At 46.9% G+C, this 25,303-nt stretch overlaps 1 protein-coding gene across 2 annotated transcripts in view; it reads right to left on the bottom strand.

Annotated features, from left to right (window-relative positions):
• Positions 1-25,303, bottom strand: part of DIS3L2 (DIS3 like 3'-5' exoribonuclease 2) — a 179,678-nt gene that overhangs the window by 12,376 nt on the left and 141,999 nt on the right. For both annotated transcript variants that reach the window (XR_015805587.1, XM_014871617.2), the window contains exon 15: positions 24,637-24,716. Coding sequence is in view for 1 of the 2 variants with exons in the window: in XM_014871617.2 (XP_014727103.2) it covers positions 24,637-24,716 (80 nt within the window). In the remaining variant the exon portion in view is untranslated. The remainder of the gene's footprint in view (positions 1-24,636; positions 24,717-25,303) is intronic.

Here is a 25,303-nt window from a genome sequence, read left to right as displayed (position 1 = left end):
AAGTAAAACTAACAGCACATACTACCTACTTTGCTCTGCAAAATCCCATCCTGGGAAGCACCCAGGAGCTTTGCACCCATGACAGGGTGTGCAGGATGTGACCAAGGATATTCAGAACTGAAAAGCTACTCTTGCTCTCTCATCCAAAGGCAGAGGCAGGCTCTGGGAGATGCATCTGCCGTTTGGGCTTTCAAGGATCTGGTAACATGGATAAGGATGGACACTCTCCTGTATCTGGGGGGAAAAGAAACCCCAGGATCTGATGGGTTGGTTTGTGTCAGCTCAGGGCAATGAACCAGAGTGCCCTGGGATGGCTGCAATGCCCTGTGGGCTGATGCCAAAACCTGCAAGGACAGAGTATCCTTCCCAGCTCTGGATCACTGAAGTCATAGAGCTGCTCCCCAAAAGTACCCTGGTGCAGCAGTCCTGCAAGCTTGAAAAGGAAGAAGAGTGTGGGGCTGCTCTATAACTCCCAGTTAAATTTGTTCTAAGCATCAAGAGTTCAGGGAGAGAAAAGCAGCTTCCAGAAGGCACAAGTCACAGCTGGGGTAATCCAGAGCATGTGAGAGCTTGCCACGGTCAGAGGGAACATGCTGGGGACAGTGGAGGAGCTGGCACCTGTGCCTGGAGTTAAGCCACGTTACCTCTTCCAGCAGAGCAACAGGGTATGGGGCTCAGGGCACAAGATCTGCATGAAACGGCTTAATGTGACCTCACTGAACCTGAAAGGAAAACCTTATTCCCAAGAGGAGCTCACACTGAGACTGCATGGCGTGTTGGTGACTCAGGAGGATGAGCCAGAACTTGGACTGCCAATGAAGCCAGCAAAGCTTCAGGTGCTGAGGAGCTGGAGGGCACAGCAAAGCTGCTGCCTTCCTGCCCTCCCCACGTGGCCTTTCAGTTGCACTTTTAGCTTATGTTCTCACCAGGGCTTCAACTAAGCAAGCACTACACTGTGGCTTAGGGAAAAGCATTGGAAGCTGAGGGTGGTGGGAGCAGAGGTTGGCTGGCAGAGCACGGACTCAGCCCAGTGGCTGGTGCTGATGCTGCCGGGAGCTGTGCTGAAGCTCTCCTAACTTGTCAGCAGGTCAAACGACAAGAGGTTTTGGGGGTTTTGTGGGTTTTTTCCTTAAAACAGCCTAGCTTGAAGTCTGGCTCAGTGCAGCTGGCAGACAGGAGTACAAAGAAAAATATTTCATGGCTAAAAAAACGGAGACAGAAAGACTGGTCCATCTGAACGCGAGCTGAATGAATCCCATGTGAAATGCATTCTAACGCCATTGCTACAGTTTCCTCTGGATTAGCTGAGCTATCCTTGGCTCCTGGCTCTATAAAATCCCATAAACAATCTGATCTGAACTTTTGCCCTTTCTATGCTGATGTGAGGTTTCCTCTGCTGTCCCACAGACAGGCCTAGGGTCAACAGGTGGCTGTCCCTCCCATAGCTGCCTGCAGATGCCAGCCGTCCTGCTAACCGTGCTGCAGGAGGAGCATTTCCAAACCTGTTCCATGCATCACTTAACATGTGCACATGTGAGGGGAAGGAGAGGAAGTGATGGGAAGGCTTTTCAGCTCTGTAACATATACATCTCCTGTCAGCTTTTTCAATACCCAGATTTTGCTTATGACTTATGTGGATGAAACTTATCCTCAGCCTGCCTCATGCAAGAGATCAGGTGGAGTGTATGGCTTATACTTACCTCTGAGTTTCAAATGTGACCAAGGCATGCCAGTGCCTAAATCTCACCAACTTCTGGGGAGATTTCAAGCTCCTGAGATTCTCTTAAACACAAGTCTTGGTACTTTTCAAAGTATCTTTGATAGTCACAGCTTTTGTAGGGAAACAGTCACCTACAAAACCATCCAGCTGAAGTGGACTGATGACATCTCAACTACCGCCCCAAACTCAAGCTAGTGGGCTGTAATTCCTCTCAGACAGTTCCTGCCAGTGCCAAACATCTATGGGATGTGAGAAGAGAAGCTACACATTCAGACCCTTGACCTGTTTTAGTATCAGCATTACTATTTGCTCCATTAAATGTTAAGTAGACCCTTCCCAATCTCTCTCTTCCCAAACCTTGAAAAAACTACTGATGCCCTCAGCAAGTTGGTTGGTTGAGGGAAAATAAAATAATGGTTTCTCATGGCAAATCTGTAAAGAGAGGCAGGGCAAGTAAAATGCCTGTTTGGCTGCTTGTCACCATGGCAATGCAGCTAGGCTGCACAGCAGCCATCGAAGTGCCCACTCTCCCTGATTAACTTGACAAATGACATTAGCTAAGAACGGTTCGCTGAAAGAGATAGACAAGGAGTACTTTGTGTGCAATCCAATAAGTGCAGGAAGGAGGCAGGCAGCTTCCTTAAAGCAAAAGGACACTAAAACACCTGCTGTTCCAGCATGGTAACAGACCCAGGGGCTTCTGAGCAAATAGCAGTGAGGTGGGGCTGGACAGATGAACACAGCTGTTCTCCCATAATGCCTTCTACACCTCCATCCCCTCCTACAAGATGTAACTGATGGGTACATCTAGGTGTTGGAAGAGTTACCACAGCTGAGGTGTGATAATCCCAAAGCACCACACAGCTCTTCCATGGCAGGGTTCTTTGCTTGTAACAGGCTGGAGAAGTTGGTCTTTTCTTCACGTGTAGCTCATTGTGGAAACCTGCTCCCAAAAGGATGGATCTGAACTGTTCTGAGCTGGAGTCTGAGCCCCCCTTCCAACAGTGGTGACTCTGGCTGTCCCTCTGGACAGCCTCTTGGCCATCACCAAGTAAATCCCCAGCACTTTTCCAGCAGTTCAGATTAGAGCCAAACGTGACCAACTTCTTCTACAAGGGTTACCAAACTTCCTTCTCCTAACCCATTACAATATCTCATCTGCTCCTCTCCATCTTGTCTCTCCCTCATAGCACTTACTCCTCCTTCAAAAGGAACGAGACTTCTGCTGTTGAAATTTCTTGCCATTTATGGATAGATTTACCATCCCACATCAGCATGGGTTAGTGCTTCAACCTGCTGCCACAGGCCTCTGGTTTCTCAGCCCGTATCTATGTTCCTGCCTCAGGTATGTCCAGCTCCATGCTGGGTCCAAGCACAGTTAGGACAGCAGAGCTTTGACAGCATTATGCTTGAACCAAACAGTGTCACCAAAGGCTGGTGCCGAGAAAGGCAGCCCTGATGTGTCTGTGTGTGTCTGAGAGAGCTCTAAAGACACTGATGGATTTATGTCCCCTTGCTAAGGGCACTGCTGGGAGCCCCTGCTCTCTGCTGGCTTGGACGGGATTATTGTTACAGCACAATCTCATACCAAACAGGAGATCTACAGCCACCTCCTGCAAATGGGACTCTAAATCCTGCTGCATTCACCCACAAAGTCACCTTCCACAAAAGGCTGCAAATAGTTCTGTTCACATCCAACAGGAGCAGCATCAGCTGAAGGAAAACAGTAAAGAAACAGCACCACAGCTCAACCAACAAACCCTCTCCAAGGTGTTAAGTCCAAAGATGCTGGATGTGGTATGACTTTTTCTTCTTTAAATCATGTTCGTTTATTTTTGATTACAGCTCTTCCATGAAGCAGAGGAACTTGAGAGGTTTCTATAAAAGCTCTTCTAAAACCAACATTAGCTAATCCCACATCTCCTGAGAGCACAGCCAATGACAGAATCATGTTCTTTGGTGAGTAGCTGGGCTGGCATTTGCAATGGCTCCTCTCCATGCAAAATTATGCAAGAACAGTGTGCTGTTTTCTTGGTGACACTCTACCTACCCAACAAACAGGAGCATCTCCAGCCATCCATTCCGGGACAGCACTGCTGCCTGAAGAGCCATGAAAATCAAATGCCCTATTATCCAAAAAAATTGGATTGCAGTGTTACATATGAGCCTTGCAATATTGGTGTGGAGCTCCTGTTGCCAATGACAGTTGCCAAAAGACAAAAAGACCTACTTCTTTTTTTTGAAAGAAAAAGTAGTAAAAGGCAAGAATGCTGGCGGTTCCTGGCTTGATGAAAGTCATTTGTGCTACTCTCACAGCTAGCAGTAGCCTTGTACAAAGCATAGCTGAATAGTGGAATTACTCCACTTTCTGAGATTGCTCAATTAGCTCTTGGTTAAAACTGCTAACATTGAAACTTGATGAGAATAGCAGCTCTGAGGCAGTTTTAGATTCATTTCTTACTAAGCTAGAATGGCTTTTCCCTATAATGAACTCCCTTTCTAGGATATAAAGAATGCCCTTTATATTAGCTATGGTGCCTCCCCAGTAATAGATGCCTACAACACAAATGCATGGGAGGGTTCTCTGAATACAAATGTCACTTACAGACCACTCTCACACCTTGAGGCTGGAAATGCCACAAGACTGCTCTCTTTGCTTTATCCAAATTATCTGTGGTACAGTGGAAAACCGTTTTAAGTTCTCAATACTGACGCTGGGCTCCTGAAGGCATTTGGCATGATTAGGAATTAATTGCTTAAAGCCTGATGTACTGGTTTGCACACAGGGATTTAGACTGCTAGAAAAACCTCAGCCATTTGCTGGAGCTCCTTTGAAATTATCAATGCCACTTTGCAGCCCTGTTAAATGTAATTGCTGACTACATCTGGCAGCACAACGTCAGGCCAGACGTCGCAGCGCTGGACAGCACAAGTGGCCACAGGACCTTTGGGATCTCTTGGATCTCAGCTGTGTGGGTGGAAAATGCACTCTGCACAGCCTGGAGCCCCTCACCCTCATCTGTGGTTCATAGGGAAGGGATAGAATCAACACCTGCCTGTCCTACCATCTTCCCTCCTTGATTCCAAGGACAAAGGAGGCATCACTGGACTGAAGTGTTGGTGGATGCAGTCACTGCAGGTTGTGCCTTTTCATTAAAGGTTAATATAACTGCAGTCTGCTCCTTGTCATGCAAATTGGTGACAACCTTCAGACTCCTGGCATGGTGCTGAAGTGCCACTTTGTGCCAAAACACAGTCTTCAGCTGCTGTGGGCCAGGGATGAAAGCTTAGACCTGCATGCATGTGCTGGGCCACACAGGATGTGGAGGCACAACTTCAGCAGGCTCCCTCAGTCTCAGCTCCACTGTTCTCCACAATTTTCTCAGGACTATCACATTTTTGAGCCCAGGGCAGAGGACCTTACTCTCAGCATCACACACAGAGGAAGATCTCCATCCGGGAATGCCCTTCATAGTTCAAGAAATCCCTTTTTTCCCGGGCTCCCATGGAGTGCTGCTCACTCAGAGTGAGCACACAGCCTCATATACGTCCCCTTCTAGGAATGTCTCCAGTCCCCAGGGCTGCCTGGCACTGCCACACCGACCTCCCACTTGTGCTGGGTGTCAGTGTCAAGGTGACAGCAAGGTTAAAAACCCTCCCTGAATGCACAACCCCTTCACCTTTGTGGGGAAGACAATGGGAAAGAATTTGCAATCATTGCAGCTCCAGGAGCTGTGCAGTTGGGAATCCCAGTCCTGCTTTCTACTGATCTGTGTCAGATCCAGTTTGTCTTTCCAAGGAGCCAACAGCTCACCAAGATCTCAGCTCTCAGAGGCAGCTGTGATGGCAAGGGCTCTGCTCCCATTCTGCAGAGCCACAGGGAAGGGATAAGGATGGATCACTAATGCTCACTCACGAGAGCCATGACCACCAGGGCTGGCGAGCCTTACATCTGGCAATGCATTAGGATGCTCCCAAGCAAGGGTGCTGCCCAGCCACCTGGGGCCAGAGCAGGGACCTGAGACCTGAGTTTTTCTCCAGCCCATGGTAATTCTTGGTGGGTGAACGAGCTCAGGCTGAGGCTGGGATGGGGCAGAGGAGAGAGGAGACATCTCACAGCCAGTGTCCAAGCCAGACTGGCAGTCCACATTCCTGAGATGTGCAGTCTGATATGCCACTGGCTCTGAAAGCACAACTTATGACAAGACACATAATATTAATGTCATCCACAGTCTGGCTAAGAGGAGAATGGAAAGAATTCCTGAATGAATGCAGACAGCCCCTCTGCTGACGGGAAAGTCTCCAGCCCCACACATCAGGCCAGCACCGCCTGTTATCAAGACTGCCTTTCCCACTGGAAGGAGGAAGCAGGAATGAAAGGAACTTTTCCTCACCATTAAAAGTTTATGCAAGTGATTTATGGGTCAGAAAAATTAGCAAGCACACTGCTGAGTGCTCCATACAGCAGCGTGTGTTACGTGGCTGCTGACCAGAAATTCCAAGACCCATTAGGTGGTAGCAAAGGGCAGCACGATGGAAAGTTAAAGATGCTTTTTGTCGATTTAATTAATTAGCCAGGTCTTTTCTCCATCCCCTGCAGCCTTTATTAATGCAATGTTGAAGTGATGAAATATTAACAATTCAGACAACACATTAATATTTACACAATACCTGCAAAATGCAAGTGTAAGTCCATTAGGTAAACATGATCTTAAGCCATTGAGGCAGAAATAATATTCTGACATTTCGTAGCACAAGAATCCTGCAAAGATACTGTCCATCACTTATGCCCCTGGTACATGGGGGACTCTCCACCTGTTACTAGTCCCTGAAATTATGAGAAAAACTTACATTTCCATTAAGACATTTACTCGTTCCATATGGAAAGTGTCTTACTAAAACCATGTCATGAACCAGAAAGATCAAAAGGGATTTTTAAAAGGATTTTATCTCTGTGCCAGCAAGAGATGGAGATAAAACCTGAACCTGATAGCTTGTAAATATTAACCTACACTTGGGAATGCTCCAGAACATCAGCTTTCTATTATGGTGGTTTCATCTGAGACAAGTTTTCATTAAGAGAAAAACAAACAGTTAATCACCCGGAGAACTGACAGTGCAGCAGAGAGCCAGAGACTGCTAGAACCAGCCTTCCTGTTCCACATTCCCCATCAGCTAATGTTCTCCCAGACAGTCCTGCTCAGGAGACATTCACACCGTGTGTGTGTTACACCCTTCAGCCTTTGGACTTGGTTTTTCCCAGTTTACCTGGCATTAAAGAGTTGATTACTTCCAAAGCAGGAGCCAATCTGATGATGGACAAGGGGGAAATAAAGAATACTGGATGAACATTCCAGACTAGAAGCATACTCTGAGATGGTCAATGACTGGGAGAGCATACATCTACCAACCAGGATGTGATCCAGGGACAAACAAGAAGGAGTCGGAAAAAATTCATGAAGAGATGAACAACAAAAGATAACAACAAAAAAAAAAAAGTTTAAAATACCAAAACCAAGGAAAGTAATCTACATAATCTGGTAGCCAAAGGCAGTGGTGGCATGACAACTCAACACAAACCCCTGATGTTCATGAAATAGAAGTCAGGCAGTGACTTGCTAAGTAATGCCCTCTTCTGCTGCAAGTTTCTGGCCCAAGCAATGCAGAGTAACTTCAAGGTTGGATTAGGCTGGCTTTTTCCAGATGAGTTCTAGCAATCTCCAACTTCAACTTTCACACAGCCTCTCTGGGTGCCTTTTCCAGTTCTTAACCATGCTCACAAGTGTTGTTTGGGCTCATGGGAAGAGACCTCCAGGAGAAGCAATCACCCAGACTGGCCAGCCTTCAGCAAAGGCCTTGCCAGAGGAGGACTGCTCAGGAGAACAGTCTGCAGATCAAAGGAATCAGAATGACCACTGGGACCACTGGTTCTGAGAGGATCTGTGTCAGAAAAACACATGTAATGTAGGAAGTTGCCAAGGTCCCCAGCAGACAAAACCCAAAGGCAGCTGCTCCCTGGCCATGGGATGCTCTGCTGGGGGTGCTGCTTTCCAGGCAGGACCATGGATCAGGGCTCACACCACTGCCCAGCACTGCTCTGGTTCAACCTCAGATTTGCAGTTGTAGCACTGAGTGTGGGCAGGTTAAGGAGAATAGTTGTATCAATACAGAGCGAGGGATCCAGCTGGCTCTGGCTGTATTATTCTTGGTCTGAAACGATTGCAAAGCAATCATGAACCTTCTGGTTACCAGGACTTTCAAAGACATGGAAAGCTGAGGGGGAGGGAAGCAAGGTACAGGGGACACCAATAGCAGATCGGGGTTAAAACAACCAATAAAAGTTGGCAGGGAGATGAAAGGGAAAGGGTAACACAGAATTTGGGGGTGATGTTTTCTAAATATGCTACTGAAATACTCTGGATAACTTCTGCTTTCAAGCAGCCTCTTGGCAGACTAAAATGTCTCAGAAGGTTTTATATCCAGCTCCTACGATCTTAAACTAAATATTAGGTGAGAAAAACATGCTTCTAAGGAAAAGTCAAACATAGCCCTGAGTGAAAAACAATGATCAGGAGAATGAACATATTGGGTTTGTTGAATATACAACCAACATCAGTTTTCTTGCCCAAAAAATAAAGCCAAGGGAATAAAATGCAGAGATGAGCAGAATGGAAAAGCTGCAGGAAATTTAGGCAGTCTCCCCCCACCCCACATATTTCCCCAGGCAGGTCTTTCACCCTGCCTGGCCTCAGCCAGCAGGCTTGGAGCTTTGCCTTGAATTCCTTAGAGAGCCTTCCCCCTCTGCAGCAGGACAGGCTCAAGGCAATGGGTCTTTTCCATCTGTAACTTCTCTCCCTTGACTTTTATGTGCATCGATTCAAAAGCTGTTTGATTTACTGGTGCAGGGGCTGTGAAGAGTCTAGTTTGGTCTAAGGACAGCCTGAGGTTAAAGGGAGCAATGCAATTTCACCACCCTGTCCGTTACAAGGAAATGTTCAGATCTGGATTTATAGTCACGTTCCAGTGAGCCCACACATCATGGAAGGCTGAAATTAGCCTCATTTACACAATGGGATTGAGGAAAAACAGATAAACATCCCACTGAAGTTGGACACTCTGTGGAGAAAGCCGAGCGGCGTGGCACTGGGTCCTGAACTGGTCCTTGGAGGGCGTGTGGCTGTGGGTGACACAGAGCTGTTTGTCTCTAGATGGAGCTACTGACAGCCAGATGGCAAATAAGGATAGATGAGGCAGTTTCAATGAGACCACAGCAGGAGAGGATGAGTGACATGGGACCTATCACTGTAAGCAAGAGAGAATCATATCCTTCAAGTCCAGAGGTGGATATGATGACTCTCCAGGGCTGCAGAGTAAGAAAGGACTTTGTTTTGTGTCTCAGTTCCTCTACTGAGATTGCATAGAAGTGAGAACAAACTCTCTTGATGCCAAGGTCTGCAAAACCTTACATGCTGCTGGGTGAACTTAGCAAATACCTCCATCTCTGACTGTCACAGTCATAACCTGGTTATTCCAGCTAGTTCCTCCACTGACTTTCATGGATCCCTCAGGTCCATTTAAGAACAGAGAAACCAAAGATAGATAGATCCGTGACAATATCCTGAAACTGCTCTTTTGGGCCAGGGCCAAAAGAAGAGAAGCTTGGTTAAAATTAAGACTCAGGTGTGATGAAGAAGAACTCTTGCAATGTTACCTTCCAACTCTTCCAGAGCTCAGCAGCACAGATCAGCCTCCTGAAAAAAATCTACCATTGCCAGAAAGCAGACACACAGATCTGTCAGCACATTTCTGCTGCTGAAACCTATGGATCTCAGCACTGGATCATGGTAAGATTTGCAACACTGTCATCTTGCAAAGCCTTGGCAGTGCCTTTTAATCCTTGGAAAAGGAGCACTTCAGGCATCAGTTCTTGACTTTGCATTTGAATGTTGCAAAGCCAAAACAAAAAAAGTCTCTTGGAGCACAGGGCATATCCTAAGATGCCCTGGAGCTTTCTTGTCCTACAGACATTGAGTAGCAATCTCCAAATGACAGAAATAAAACCATATATCTTCATGCTTTGGTGAGCCTCCAATCCAAGCCTGACAGATACCTGGCTGTGTGTCTCAGATTGCTTAACCCTTGAATAAACGGGGAAAATGTACATTTAGAAGAAGCCTGGTTTTATCCCTTTCCCCCTTCAAGTCTAGTTTAAAGCTCTTCCAATGAGCCCTACTAACTCTTGGGCAAAAATCCTTTTTCCCCTTTGAGCCACTTGTATCCTGTCTGTATTCAGCAGGCCTGGTGTTGTGTAAAGCAACCTATGAGCAAAAAACCTCCACATTCTTCAGTGATCCCAGGCCTGGAGCAAGGTATTGACCTAGTGGCTCTTACTGTTTCTTGCCTTAATATTTCCTATAACTGGAAGAATAGGGAGGACATTGCCTGTTCTCCTGATCCCTTATTCATCCCAAAGTTTTGAAGTATCTCTTGAATGTTCTTGGACTTCTTGTTGCACCATCATTGCTACCTACCTGAAAAAACAATAATGGATAATATCTGAGGGCCATACCAGGGTGGGAAGTTTTCACTTTTATAACTTGGCCCCAGGGAGGCAGCAGATTTCCCTGAGGAGTGGGTCCTATCTATGTATTACTGGGCCTTCAGCTCTCTCCCAAGGGTTACTCAGTAACATCCAAGTAAAAGCTTTGGGAGTTTCCTCCAGCTGATCAACCTGTTGAATCTGGACAGCTGAGAAGGACAGTGAAACCTCATCAGATGCCCTTCACTGGCCAGTTTCAGCAGGGGACAAACGTACACAGAACCACTGCCTGCAGCAGCAAGGTGACCGTGTCAAGAGGTGTTAAGAGAAAGGGGACACACAATAGTTAAAACAGACAATCCAAGTACCTGGAAAAGGGCAGGGATTACAAGAATCTGGTAACCCACCACAGGGGATACAACAGCTTCTGTTACTGCCCACACTTCATGTACTCATTTACTGCTGTCTGGACATGACAGACACCAGCAGCTTCTGTGGATGCTTCTGGGAGTGTGTCCCTCCACAGCAAGAGAGGCACCAACCCCATTTCAGCCTGGGCTTGCTCCATATCACACCAGGACAGATCCCACATGGAAAGGAAACAGCTCAGGAGTGAAGCATGGAGGGGCTGAACGTCAAAGCATGGGAAATACAGCCTAGGGTACGTGCAATCCAGGCACATTATACCCTCTTTGAAACTCACTCTCCCATTGTTATTTAACATCCTGCAGGTTTCAGCCAGAGACTCCCATCCGCGCCCCAAACTGGCCTGGGTAGGGCTGGGAAGAAGAAAAGGAGCTTGAAATGAACTGTGGAAAGATTTAAGTGCTCTAACTGCTTTCCAATACAATTTTCCACTTGGGGCAGGGGAAGGGAAGGAGGAAAGCCTGACAGTAGTTTAGAGCCAGTCACAATTGTGACAGGTTCTTCTTTTCCATTTCCAACCAGCTCACAGGCAGAAGGAGCACTTTAACTTCCATTAATTATCACAGCCTTATTCCAGCCCAGGGTTTCAGAGCAACAGTGGCAAACTCTTAGGACCTCTTAGGAGCAGGTCCTGCCTCAAACTGTGCTACACTGCTCAGTGCAGTAAAACTCTATAATTAATGGAACCAAGAGCTACTGCAACTCTTCCTAGAGTACCTCAGTTTGCAGCTAAGGGCATCTCCTGTAGGCAGCACCAGTTCTGTCAGAGAAGAGGATCACACAAACAACTTCTTGCACTCCAGACTCTGAGAACAGGTTAACAGCCATTTAACAGATGGATCTGTTGCACACCACCCAAGCTGTACACACAGAAAAAAGGAGATTAACAGAGCAGTACATTACTTCTGTCTCCTCCCTGCCTACCAGAGACTCCTGTTTCAACTCTACCACCACGTGAAGTTTACGGCATTTATCAGTGCTGATCACTGAATGTGCAGCTTCAAAGTGTGCACGAGGTGTTTAGGGAGATGCAGACAGCTCAAACACACAGTCCTCACACAACTGGGGCAAAACTACTATGAAATATTGCTACGTGGTTTCTCCCACTTTTTGGCTTCATTACAAACTATCAATGAGCATTATTTAAAATGTTTAATTAAATTAAATGTTTATTAAATGTTTGAAATGTTTATTTTAAAATGGCTGTAACTGAGATGTGCCTGTGCAGGGACTAAGATGCCCTAGCTCAGCATTTTAGTCCATGCTGCCCCACGTCTCTTCCTGCTCCTCTGCCAGCAGGGCTGATCCACCCTCAGCTGGTCTCCCCTCTTGAGATCCAGACCCAGGTCCTGTTTCCACCCACTCCCAGCACCTAGCTGCAGGTACCATCCCTTCATGCTCACTGATGACAAGATGTGCCGTTCTCCCTTCCCCAGCTGATACCAGATCTTCCAGAACTGCCCCCTCTGACATTCATGTCTTGCAAGCCACTCACAGGTATTTTTGGCACTGAGTAATGAAAGCAGGGACATGTTGCTGCTGCTGCTGCTGGATGCAGCCAGACCTGCTCCCCAGGGACCCCCCCAGCAGATGCTGATGAGCTGTCTTGGAATTCAGGTACTTCATGGCTTGAGTCGAAAATGAGCCCAGTCACAAGCATTGTTTCCCTGCCTGCATCACTTGGAGCAGCTGATGCCTCCAGCTGTGGCAAATTTACCAGTCTGGAGCAGGTGAGGAGCAAGCCTGTGTCTGTATGGACACATCCAAAAGGAGGAAGGAGCATTGACTATGAATTCAAATTTAGAGTGACTGGGACATCGTGTGCCAGGATGCTGAGGTTCACACAGCAGCTCCACATTCAGTTCTGAGTCACTCAGGAACTAGCCTGGAGAGCAATTACTGGTGCACAAAAGCTCTTGAGCTGCCACAAAAGAATGGAGTTTCTCATCAAAACCTCTTGAAATCTTTATCTTGCCCATTTAGGCTTGGGAGGATACTTCCTTCTACTTAGACAAGTGAAGCCTCAGCAGAGCATTTGGTATGCTGGAGAGGAAACATCCAGTGATGTGAATCAGGGGTGAGCAGCAGCCACTGCAGCACAGCAGCAATGACAGCCCTGACAACATCACCCCATTCCCACGCCAGCATTTGGGACTGCAGGAACTACACTCCATTAGGAACAAGCCGTTCCCCTAATCCAGTCCTCCTGACTCCTCTGTTAAAAGGTTTTCCTGAAATTGTGTAGGTCTTTGACTAGCTAAATATACTTTGACATCTGACTTCAGCCCTCTAGCTGCCAGTGCATCACCCCTTGCAAGCCCAGCCTGGGCTACTGAGAGCCACAAAGCTTGAGGAAATCCCTGAACCACAGCCTGCTCCCAAATCACGTCTACAGCATCAACGAGCTCCCCACACTTCAATCCTCCTCCCTGCATCCTCACACACAGATGAGCTTTTTATTCTAGAAACCTCACAGACTACTCTAGGACTGAAAGGGAATTACATTACAGCAAGCACACGCCCAGTTGTTCATTTTGTATGTGCTGACAGTCTCGTTTTGACTCTACTTTCTACATTTAAGGTGTTAATGGGAACCTTGATGCATTTCAGAGGGAACGTGCACAGATAGAAGACAGATGCACGAGTCTAAAACCTGGCTCCCAGATTTCATATCAATTCTGGATTTGTTTATATCCATATGATGCAATCTCCATAAAAGCAATCAACCACCACCAAAAGGAGATGTTTCAATATCTGCACAGCCTTCATGCACTAGGCATTAGGTTTGCTTTTATGATGCAGAATAATATAATGGATTTCTTCCATAAGTTCCCAAATGTTGTTATTAAGTGTTGCTTCTCTAATAAAATATGCTGCAACATACAGCAGTACATGACGTGGCATTTACACAAGTCTTTTCTCCATATAGGACTTGCTGGCTTTTAAACAAATCTGCCTCTTCTATACACTACAGAAGCACAAGATGAGTAATTATGTTCTCTGCTTAATAATGTTTTTGCACTGGCCAATTTAACAGCTAATCTCCACAAACCTCTGAGATAGTCCCCCAGCAGCTACATTTGCATGTTGTAATCAAGTCTTGCTATTAAATCATACTTTGCAACAATAGCTGAGCTGTCAATGACAAGCAGCGGCTCTCGGCTCTCGCACTGGCACCATGCAGGCGAAAGCCCTGGATAAACATGCACAAAGCCTCACTGCTCTGCCAGCTAGGAGAGCATCCCTTTGCACTTTTGGGAGCTCGGAAATGGCTACACCCATGACAGATCTCAGGACAAGCATCCTTTGTCTTGCTCAGCTCTCTGGTCAGTCAGCTTGCAAGCTGTTTTCTCCCAGCCTGCCTGCTGCTCTCTGCAGCGATGCAAAGCCAAACTGGTTTGGCTGTGGTGTGCTCTGTCGTACTTCTCTTACTGCTTTTTATGGTGTCCTTAAAAATTGAGCATACTGGGTGAAACAGAGATATATCCCTTTGTGGCAAAGGTCCTGCCTTGGCTGCGTGGGCAGAACAGCTTGTGTAGCCACGCTGTGATCAGAGCCCTGCACCCTTCAGGGTTAACCACGCTCCTTGAAAATGCCCTGCTCTATTTTCCAATTTCTCTGCTGTTCTTGATCACAGTGCAGCAAGAAGATGTGGCTGAGAGAGAGGGCAGATCAGACCCACCTCAGTTAAGTGCCCCTGTTAGTGTCATCACAGTTTGGCTGTGGAACCCTGAATAGCTGGTGTGACACATAGCATTAAGCAGATGTTTAATCTTCCTCCACTGGCTTCAACCAGGGACTGATCCTCTGCTCTGCAGTTCCCATTTGCCCTCCCAAAACCTCATCCCCACATAAACTCCAGCTTAGTTCAGCACCATATTCCTGCTCCTGTACATTCACTGAAGCAATGTGCTCCTTCTCCTCTGCTTTCTCATAACCTCAGTTTTCTCTCAGTAACTGTAAACATCTGACTGACCCGAGTGCATCTGTCAAAGAACAGCACCAAGGGGTAAATCCTCTGAATTCCCTGCAGCTAACACCACTGCTCTGGTCCAGGCTGTTACTGGTGTCAAAAACTCTTCCTCTGAATCAGACTCTGACTCTGCAAAATGATGCAAATGTGCAATAAGTAGCAGAGTCCTTTTGAATCCTGCATTTTGCAGTAGCCTTAACAGAGGCAGAGTTTCAACACAGCAATGTGGATCAGCCCCAGCCCAGCCACATCAATGATGTCTTTCTGTCCTAATGATTCTTCCTACGCATTAGCACAACATTTATTTCTACCTTGCCCTATTCTTCCCATTTATCCTGAAATGTGACAAGGTCTCCTTCCTTTTAACACGGAAATAAAGGGAAAGGAGAATTTCTAGCTGGAATTGTTTCACTCTGTGAAAGTAGACAGATCAATCCAGATTCAATCTGTCTCACTAATTGTTGAAAGCTGGAGCTGACCCGGGGCTGGCCCAGCTGGGAGCGTGCATGTGAGCACAGGCAGCCTGCTCCCAGCTTCTGCTGCTTTATGCTGCAAACAAGTCACACCCGACTTCTTTGTGCATGGTGGACCCTCCTGTTACCTGGACACTTGTGCCCAGCCACACGTCATCAGGTGGTGCCTGTCTGTCAGCAAGATAGCAAATGAGCACTGAGCTTAAATAAAGCATGAAAAACTCACTAATGATGACTTCTCACCTCACTTTACGTCCTATTTTACCACAAAGTCCTTCTCAGGAGTACTTCCAGAGGGGCTAAGCCAGTGTGGTCTTTCTTGAAAGTCAGGACAACTGCACGTGTAGCTGATCACTAAACTGATTATGTTGAGATGAGCAGGGTTCGCATCAACTCTTTTACTACAACCTAGACTGTCTCAGCAAAATGAGATTATGCCAGAGATGCAACATGTACAAGAGCTCTGCCAGGGCTGGTTTTCATCACAGGGATAGTGTGATGAGCAGTTGAGATGTCGGTCTCTGCTCAGCTCAGTGGAGATGGATAGAAATATCTACGAGCAGCCCAGAGGCAGGCAAGAGCTCTGCTGTACAAGGCAGGAGTGAGCAGTGATCTGATCAGCAAGAGATGTACAGGAACACTTAATCACTGCTGTGTTCAAGTGTCAAAGTGACTGCAGGAGCTGAAGGGCAGCGAGCAAGGACAGTAGGAGGGAAAGTGGGGGATCCTGCATTGCTCAGCTCAGTGCCCAGAGTAGTGTGGCCCTGCAGAAGCAGGAGAGCCAGACAAAACCAAGCTAAAAAACCCAGGCAGGGCTCTGCACCTGCCTGTACCAGCCAAATGCCATGTGCAGGTAATCATGCCCACGGCAGCAGAGCTTTGCAGAAACTGAGAGTTGAGTGACAATGATAAAAGTTCACTCTTCTCAATTCCTTTCTGTTTGATGATGGCAAAGTGCTTTATAAATGCTAATAAAAAAAGTCTCTGAGGATTCTTGCTCTTTTTTGCTTTACAGATGGTGGTGGAGCATAAACAGATGATGTGACTTGCCAGAGACCACACGCAAGGAACATGAGTTCCTCTGAGTTGAGAGCTGACTATGGAGCCCCTACCCCACGTGTGGTGAGCTGGTGAGGGGTCCAGTGGGATCAACAGAGAACAGGACATTGCCAGAGGCAGAAAAAGCTTGTAGAACATCTTGGCCAGTAATGAGGCTGCTCATTTAAGAGTACTGCATTTCACATGAGACAGGTGAAGGACACAAAATTTAAGATATTCAAATCTGATCTGAGGAATTTCAAACCAGTTTCCATTAAAATTAATGGAAAACATTAATGCAAAGTACACTCAGATCCTCAAGCAGGTTCTTTCCAAGCAAGATCTTTCCATTAACTTGAAAGCAAGTTGTGCCCAAATCCTCTTACATTGCTGGGAATGTCCAAGACAGGCAAAGCCAGATTCACTAATGCATGACCAATTGAAAGAGGTGAAAGTACTATGCTGTAAGAGGAACCCCACTCGGGGTGACCTTGAGTGAAGAGCTGAGCACACAAAACATGCATGTGACTTGGAGTTCCTTTTTTTGATGGAGAAGAAGTAGGGAGGTGTGGAGAGAGTGGAATCCATTGCCAGACTGATGTAGCTGCTCTGAGCTGTGGAAAAAAAACATTGAAAAAGCAGCAGGACCAAGAAAAATGAACAGCAGTAGCTGGAAAAATAGAACTGGGACTTTAATTGCTCAGGAGGAGGCAAGAAGAGATAGTTCCACTCTCACCCTCTAATTTGTGAGGACATAATTTCAGTAAGGTCCATCGAATGCCCAGCTCAGCAGAGTATATGGAGAGAGGAGTGGTGTCGGTGCAAAACTGGTCTTTTACATTAACGAAGAGCAATGTGTCAGGGATATAAGACTGAGAAGATTATTTCACCAGCTGATGCCCTGTGCCTGGAAGCCTTCAGGTAGCTACTACTCTGTTAAAAAAGACTTGCAGGATCTAAAACACATTCCAGAAGTGCATTTGTCCTTGAAAGAGAATTCCCTGTTCTTCTCTTGGCCCAATTTCCCAGTTAATCTCTCTTGCCTTTCAAACGTGTGCTTTATTTCCAATCTGAATGCTTCAGCTTTCAGCCAGTAGTTCTTTATGAGAGAGCAATCCCAGCTGGCTGACAATCCACCAGGTTACTCCAGCTCACACTGCTGATGCCCTGGGGACTGAGGTACTTAGTGCTGCACAGACCACAGAGGTCCTGCCTGTGGCAAACCGAAACCCTGGCTCCCTCTGGGCAGACAGCACAGATCCAACAGCAGGATGTTGAGCAGGAATGGCAGGTTTATCCCCAAACACAGCATCCCTCATCACAGCCAGCTCCAAGTACTCAGGATTCCCTTCATCGCCTTCGGTCTTACCCCACTGTCTGTCCCTGCAAGCAACTCTCCGTCCATAGTTTGTACCCAAAGCACCTCCTGACAAAGCAAAAGAAGGTGGCACATCTTCTCACCCACTAGCCCAGCATTTCCTGCTTGTAATATCCCAGGGTGCCCAGCAAAACCAGAAAAGTCACTCTGCACTGTGCCTATACATTCAATGACAGAGACGAAGCCAAAACAAGGACTCCTTTTCCCTATTTATTAACATAAAGATATGCTTAGAAATCCTGCTGGGAGAGTGATAGCTAGGGGGTCTGGTGATTTTTCCAGTCAGATCCCAGCCCAAGAGAGGGCATTCCGTGACACAAAATCAATTCAGCATCTTGGGTTCAGGATGAAATTGAGAGGTGCTTCTTGTGGAGGGAGAATTATTCATTCTTTCTCACATCAGATCTGTCCTCTCCCATGTTTGTAAGGGCTAATCACAGACCCATCTAATTCAGGGCTGCTAAGAAACCCATGTCCACAGGTTAGCAATTCCAGCCCAGATATAGCTCACTGCCTTGAGCATTAGTCAGACACATAGAGGCCAGGGAAATGGTGCCGAAATGCTGCTGAGGGCTTTCAAACATATTGTTAAACAAATGGATATGTAAACAGATCTCTGGGATGACACATGGAGACAGCATCTCTGACTCAATTATAACTGCAGCTGATTTTCTCACCTACCTGACTGCCACCAAATACCCAGACATCTAACACTGACACAAGGAGGTTTTACAGCTCCTTCCCAAGCAAGGACTGAAACAAGTAAGATGACAAATTCCTTTGATTCAGTCTAGGGAGAGAAGTCCCACACTCACTGGGATTTAAGACCCCAATCCTTCCTACCTCTTGTGGGTAGGAGCACACACTGACTTCTCTGGAACCCTGCTGAGGATTTAAAGAGAGCTATTGGTCACTGTAGGATACTGTGTAATTCACCAAAGAAAGCTTCAAACATTTGTTCGGAAAGGATAAGGTTATGTTCAGATCCCATCTGCCTGCTCATTGAAAAGGCAGATTTCCTTGATCACCTTTTCCATTTGCATCTCCCTCATTGCACTGACACTCCAAGAATTTGGCAGTTACTATTTCTACAGCTCTGATGGACTGGAAACCTATTTTTAAGCAGCAGGATGGCAGGAGGAGACACGTCTGTGTCAAGAAAAACAGCTATGTAGTACCTGGGCAGAGCCTTTTGCAATAGTCCTTTTACCCCAGCTAGGAATGGCCATATGGGCCCCTCAAAGTCTCAAGTGACAAAGGCTGTTTTGCAGCTTATGTCCCAATAGCCTTTGGAGGTGCAAGACAAAAAACCGAGCTCATGCCTTAGGCAGGAAGGATTACATATCCTTCGAAGTTTTAAAGGTCAACCTCCGGACTCATTCTCCTCACAATTTACCCTTCACTGAACCAATGCCAAAACCAGGAGGACTGGTTTATCTCCATGCACAGTGACAGAATAATTCACCAGCCTTGCAGGCCAACTCCAACACTTACCTTTTGGAAGGTGAAGGGTGCACTTGTGTAAAGTTTAGTGTCAACAGTAAAACAAAAAATAACACATGGTATCAAAAGAAAAATTCCAATGTGCTATCTTATCTTTTGGGGTTTTTTTTCCTGGTAATTGCATTATTTTTATTTTGTTCTGAAATCTAAACAAAGCATTTCAGAAGTTTCAGGTGAGTAACTGTTGCAAGAAAGCATCTGTCCAAGCCTGTAATGTCAAGGGACATGTACATGGATTTCCCCCATGAAGTTCCAGTCCACTAGACAAGGTAAGCAGGAGAAGATGCCACTTTCAGAGACCACCCTAGCCTTGCAGGTTAGAGTGGGGCAGAGCATGATCACTAACTGGGAAATCAGACACCATCAGGGGAGTTCCTTTAAGGCAACAGAAGCAGCGCTGTTTCGCTAGGATGTGTACCATGAAACAACCATGTAATCAGGCAGGTCAGGCACCCAGGGACTGTGTGAGCTGTGCAGCAGCTCCTTGTGCAAACAACTCACTCTGCAAGCTTCAGTTTCTCAAAAGGAACAAAACACCTTACGGTAAACCTGCCAGCTCATTGCAGAACAACCAGGTCCATGCTAAAGTCCAACACATGAGCTGTACACCTGGGAAGTATCACTTGAAAACAAATCAGCAGCTGTGTCGGCTGCTTTATGTATTTTCTTCCTAGTACTGCCAGTCAACAGCTTATCTAGTAAAAAAGTATAAACTCCAAACAATTCTGCTTTGCTCTTTTTCAGATAAACAAACCCTCCCAAACCTCCACCCAAACTCTGTTTACACCAAAACTGCTGCAGTTCTGAATGGAAGCAATAAATGGAGTGAGCTAATGTGTTACTGACAAATAACCCATTCAAACAATTCCAGCATAATTATAGGTTAGCTCTCTTGATGTAACATTGGCTACATCACTGCAGATATTACATTCACCTTATGAAAAGATTGCACAGAGGAGCTTGGTTGGTAACCCAAACAGCATTATGTATCATGAGGCTGTCAGCATCAGGAGTGCATGCACCCTGGCATTTGAAGTCCTGGTCTTTTAAGCGATAATCCAATGTACCAGACATCACTGATCTCTATATAAAAGGGGGCACCACTTTTCCTTTCAACTGGAGATGTTTTTCACTTCTCATTCTGAAGAGTTGTGTGGTGCTGCCCGCAAGTGGCTACACTGCACAGCAGCTCGGTCTGCAGCATTCAGGGTCCCCAGAGAGAAAAAGTGATCAATACTCCAATGCTGCTTTTCTAAGAGGTCTCTAAGTGCTTCCATGCAAGATGCTGCTCCTCTGGGTTTTGAAATTACTCTAAAGAGAACATGAAAGCCCCCACTACAAATTCACAATCCTGACACAAACTGCAGCTGCAGCACAGAATTAAAATGAAATTCATTGACGATCTGCAAGCTGGTCTATCAGCAAAAGTGGAATCTGGGATGTGGGGAAGGGATGTCAAAAACAGAACAAAACCTGGACACAGGGAGCAGGAAAACCATATTAGAGAAGTACCAGCTGAGGACAAGAAAGTGTCATGCTTGACAGGGATTTACACCTCCCTGGTGGGTCTGGGATGGCAGAGACCCTGAGCACTGCATCACCTGAGAAGGGTGGCAGTAATCAGAGTTCTTGGGAGGGAAGACAAAGGCATTTGAACGATCAGACTTGCTGTGGGTAGCTGGGCAGAGCCTAGGAGGTCTCTAGAGAAGCATCTGGATAGTGATGGTGAGTGCAGAGAACAGATTGCATTTTCTATTTCTTGGATACAGCCAAAAGACACTGGATTTCTTGCAATTAATTTCTTCCAGGGGGATCCTGAATTGGCTTTGGCTCTTCCTGCTCACAGGCTGGAAGAAGTCTTTCATGCTGAGCCATAACCTTTATGGATCTCATCCTTCCTGCTGCCTGGCAGCCCACAGGAGCAGCACCAGTCACGCTGGGCAGGCTGGCTTCAGAGTGGGCAGCTGGTGCTTCCTCAGCACAGCCCATATCACATTCCTGGAGCACGGACTTGGAGAGTGCATGTTGTAAGATTGGATTCATGAGCTATGGTGGATGTGAATGAACTCGATGGTCTTTTACTGCCTGGCTGGGTTTTGCAATTGGATCCTGTGCAGGATCAGAGAAATCCAGCCTGTGTCAAGCGGCAGTGAAAGAAAGCCAGTCCCACTGTCAACACCTGATATGTGCCATGTCAACACCTGACAGGACATCTGGCAGGGCTGTCCCCTCCTTGATGTCACTGCTCTAGGGCCATCTGAAGGCTGACAGTATGCTCCTGTTCCAAGTGTCACCCAGCACCCATAACTGTCTGTCTCTGTGTCACAGCACAGTTATCCCCTTGCAGGACAGCGTCCCACAGAGCTCAGGGCACCAGCCTGGGGCTCTGGCCATTACACTGACTGATCTCCATCAGAGAGAATTAAAGCAACATGGCTTAAAAATGAGAAAGCACACTGCTTGCTTTTGTCAGGTCAAGCCACCTCCTCTGGGGCCAGGAAGGACTGGTAGCCCAGGGGCTGAAAATGCCTAGGTCTGAGCAGGAAGAAGAGGAGAAGTGATGTCCCCTGGTCTCACCCCTGTGACCACAGGGGCAGTGACAGCCCCGCTCCTCCATACAGCTCCGAGTTGCCACTGGGACTATCAAGTGCCACTGCATACCTATCTATTATAGCAAGAATAGGAAAGGCAGGGCAAGCAGCTGGCTGCTCAGCACCTCTTCTGCTGAGTCCAGTCCACCCAAAGTGCTCAGCACCCAGGGTGCAAGTGGAGAGGGCGAGTGCTGTGCCCGTTAATGTTCCTGCAGACAGGGAGGCAGGCAGGCAACAGAAAGCTGTCAGGAACAGCAACGTTTCCTTGGAAAGGTTTTATCATTTTAAAGGGAACAAATTCCAATTGATTTCCCTTGTAAGAGCCTGCATGGTACTTGCACTTCTAGCCTAAGCAATAGAAATTTTAATTGCTCTGGTAATTACACTTTCAGCAATGCTGCAGTCCTTTGTTCTCCAAGTGGGAGACCAGTATCTGCTGTTCTCCGGTGGCCCCGTCTGGCTGCAGCTTGGAACAGCATTTGCCACTTGGAGGGGAAGGGGCATTCCTTCAGTGACCAGGGTGACACCAAGCCTTGACATGCATAGCCTGGCTCGTGCAGGTCTCTGGGGCACCCGCTGCACTCCTCAGGTCAGAATGGGTTTCTGCCTGTCAGAATCACCTCAGCTTCCTCCTGTTAAAGCTGCTCAAGAGCTTCACACACCTGCATGCCTGCCATAAATCTTTACCTGGAGCAGGTCCCAGGTCTGATGCTTTGCTGAGGGCACTGGGAACTGGGGCACACATTTCCCATCTTTCCCATGCATGAGCTTGCAGTGTGCCAGTAGTATGTCTTCTCTGGGCTAGAAATGGTTCCCAAATACAATGTAGACACCAAGGTCATGTTGCTTTAGCTTCTGGCTACATCTTCAGGAGGCAGAAGAGCTGTTACCTCCTGAGTCCTGATGGGTACTGTCAAAGCCTGACTACACTTGGGAGAACACAAGCCCTACAAGTTACCAGGGAAAATTACTATAAGGAAAAGCTATCGTGACAAGTGCCATGTTACCGTGTAGACATCAGATTAACGCCAGGACAGACCCAGTACTTGAGAAGAACAATCTCTGCTTGGCTGAGCAGGAGCCATGTCTGGTGCTTCCCAACACTATTCAAATTTAAAGTTCTTGTTGCTAACAAGCTGCAGCACATATGAGCTTTTCCAAAATCACTCAGGGTACAACCAGAAGCAAGCACATGTTCAGGTCGAGGGCATTTTACCTGCAAGAATGCGTCAGCTGTAGCACAGACCTTCATGCTTCAGTTCACCAGCCAAGGACTGTCAGAAGTGCTGGGCTGCACACACAGGGTTTAGGGGGAGAAGTGTGTGTGCAAACCTAGCAAGGCTCTCCCTGGGAAATGGGGTCCTGCTCTCCTCAGGTTGGTCAACACAGAGTCTGGATTTATTTGCAATTGCACTCATCCTGCCCACGATGCATTTTTTTAAGCCATGATCCTGGCTGGCATGGCCAAGGCTGGCTCAGCTCCTATGCTTGCCAGAAACACCGGGCAGAGCCATACGTCTCTCAATCAACAGCTGTTAACATGACACAGCTACTTTGTCACACACTGGGCCTCTCACAGCCAACAGCAAGGTTTCCAAGAGGAATTGCTACTGGCCTTAGCACTTAAACAAAATAGCTCAACTCATGTCCCTGGAGTTTCCTCAAACAGTGGCAGAAAACACTCAGTGGGGCCTGTGGAGAGGAGAGTCTGCAGCAGAAAAAGCACAGCTGCTGATTTTTGAGATATACACCACACAATTAGAAACACTGGTCTATAAACAACCTTAACAAAGCCCAGCAAGTCTGGAGGGTTTCTTTTCCTCACTGTCCATTGTGTGCCATTGCCTTTAAAAGCCTTAAAAACAAATGCTCTTCCCTTGTTGATTTTATGCTTTGGCACTGAACTGCACGTTGCCCTGTGAACTTGGTGGTGCTGGAGGGACCAAATCTGTTCATATAAGGCTCTGGGGCTGGGATACTTGGGATGGGACCATGTACCACATGCTAATCATCCACCCGCAGGCAGGAAGGAGTCTGCCACAAATGATCTCCCTTCTTGTTTAAATATTAAGATTTCTCAGCTAAGACACTGCTATGTGCATTTGCAGATATCCCTCTTCCATGCTGGGACTGCCCCTGTTGGTGTTTCTGAGCAGATCTAATTACAGACTGTTCTGTTCATTGACAATTTCATACACTCTCGTTTTTTAGGTTAACTTGAATAACTGGCAAGAAGCAGAACTACATGGGTGGAGTAACAGGCCATGGATTTATGACATGCTGGTATTCAGGGCGAACACAGAAATATCCTGAACTCTGCTGCTGCTGTCAATTTGATAATGAGAATGTGATTTGAAATAAAAACATCTTGGGTGCCAATTCACTACAGCAGCTAGTAAAAATAGGCAGAATACCTAGAAATAGAGGACTCTGTGCTCCGAACACATCCAAAGCTTGAATATCATATAGTATCTTACAAAAACAGAGCACGTGGCTGCACTGGGACTGCAGTACCACAAAGGCCACTCAGTGAACCCATGCATGAGCCTAAGCAGAGAGAATGGGGTGCTGTGTGAGTCTAGCTAAGCACAGGTGAGGGCTTTGCTTTCAAGTGCTCTGCAGCCTTTGGGTGCTTTCCCCCAGGCCATGCTCCCAGAGTCACCCCAGCACCAACAGGGTGTAAATTGCAAACACCCCTGGGCAAAGCCTGGGTGAGTTCTGTCAGAGGCTGAGGTAGCCAAGAGCAGGCCTTTTAGACAAGTAAAAGCAGTTTTTAAAAGCTAGAGAAAAAAAAAAAGGGGGGCTGCAGGGCCTCGTGCATTTTGAAGAATCTGGCCTTTACAGGAGCTGTTCCCAGTTTCAGGTCAAGCCCAAGGCCTTCTTTAGTCAACTTTTAAGTGGTGTGAGCAGTTGTGATCCCTTTGCTAGCAGCAGGGCAGTCTCTGTTCACTGCACCTTCCTGTGCTCACTGTGTGTAACCTTCCACAGGACTTACTTGTTGCTGTCGCGGTACTGATAGATATAACAGCCCTGAGGCATCCCACTCTCCTGGTCCAAGGTAAACGAGAGCTTCATCTGCACAGAGGAGAAGAGGTGTGGGACAATGGAGAGAGAGAGAGAGAGAGAGAAAGGAAAAAAAAATAGCAACATTTTAGTCTCTTGGTCATTACAGCAACTTCAAGCAAGGCTTGTGGGAGAAAGCTTAACTCACCAAGGCTGACACGCAAACACCATGGCCTGGAATATACTGTAGGGTTCCAAACCTCAGGGAAAAGTCACATGCATTGCAGAAACCTCTTGCTTTTTCCACCCTTTGTTACTATAAAGTGTTCGTGGTTCCTCTGAAATGCACGGGTCGTAACAGCTCACCCCTCCAAACCCACCCACACACATCACCCTTCACCAGAGCCACTGCGGTTCCCCTCAGACACTAAAGAAATGAGTTTCTCCATCGGCAGCTGTAGTTCCCACGAGTCTTTCTCTGAAAACTTTCCCGGCTCCATCTCGTTCCTCCAGTGCATTAGAACAGAGGAGAAACCACAGAGGGAAAGGTGACAGATTTTTCCTTCTGTGCAGAGTTATTAAAGAGCTGTTAGAAGGGTTTGCAGTTTGGATCCGCCTCCGGCAGCAGGCTATGATGGGACCTGGAAGCTGCTTTTGCT

Source organism: Sturnus vulgaris, chromosome 10 (genome assembly GCF_052056855.1).
Source record: "Sturnus vulgaris isolate bStuVul1 chromosome 10, bStuVul1.hap1, whole genome shotgun sequence".
NCBI classification, from domain to species: domain Eukaryota; kingdom Metazoa; phylum Chordata; class Aves; order Passeriformes; family Sturnidae; genus Sturnus; species Sturnus vulgaris.
This window is presented reverse-complemented; position numbering and strand designations above follow the sequence as displayed.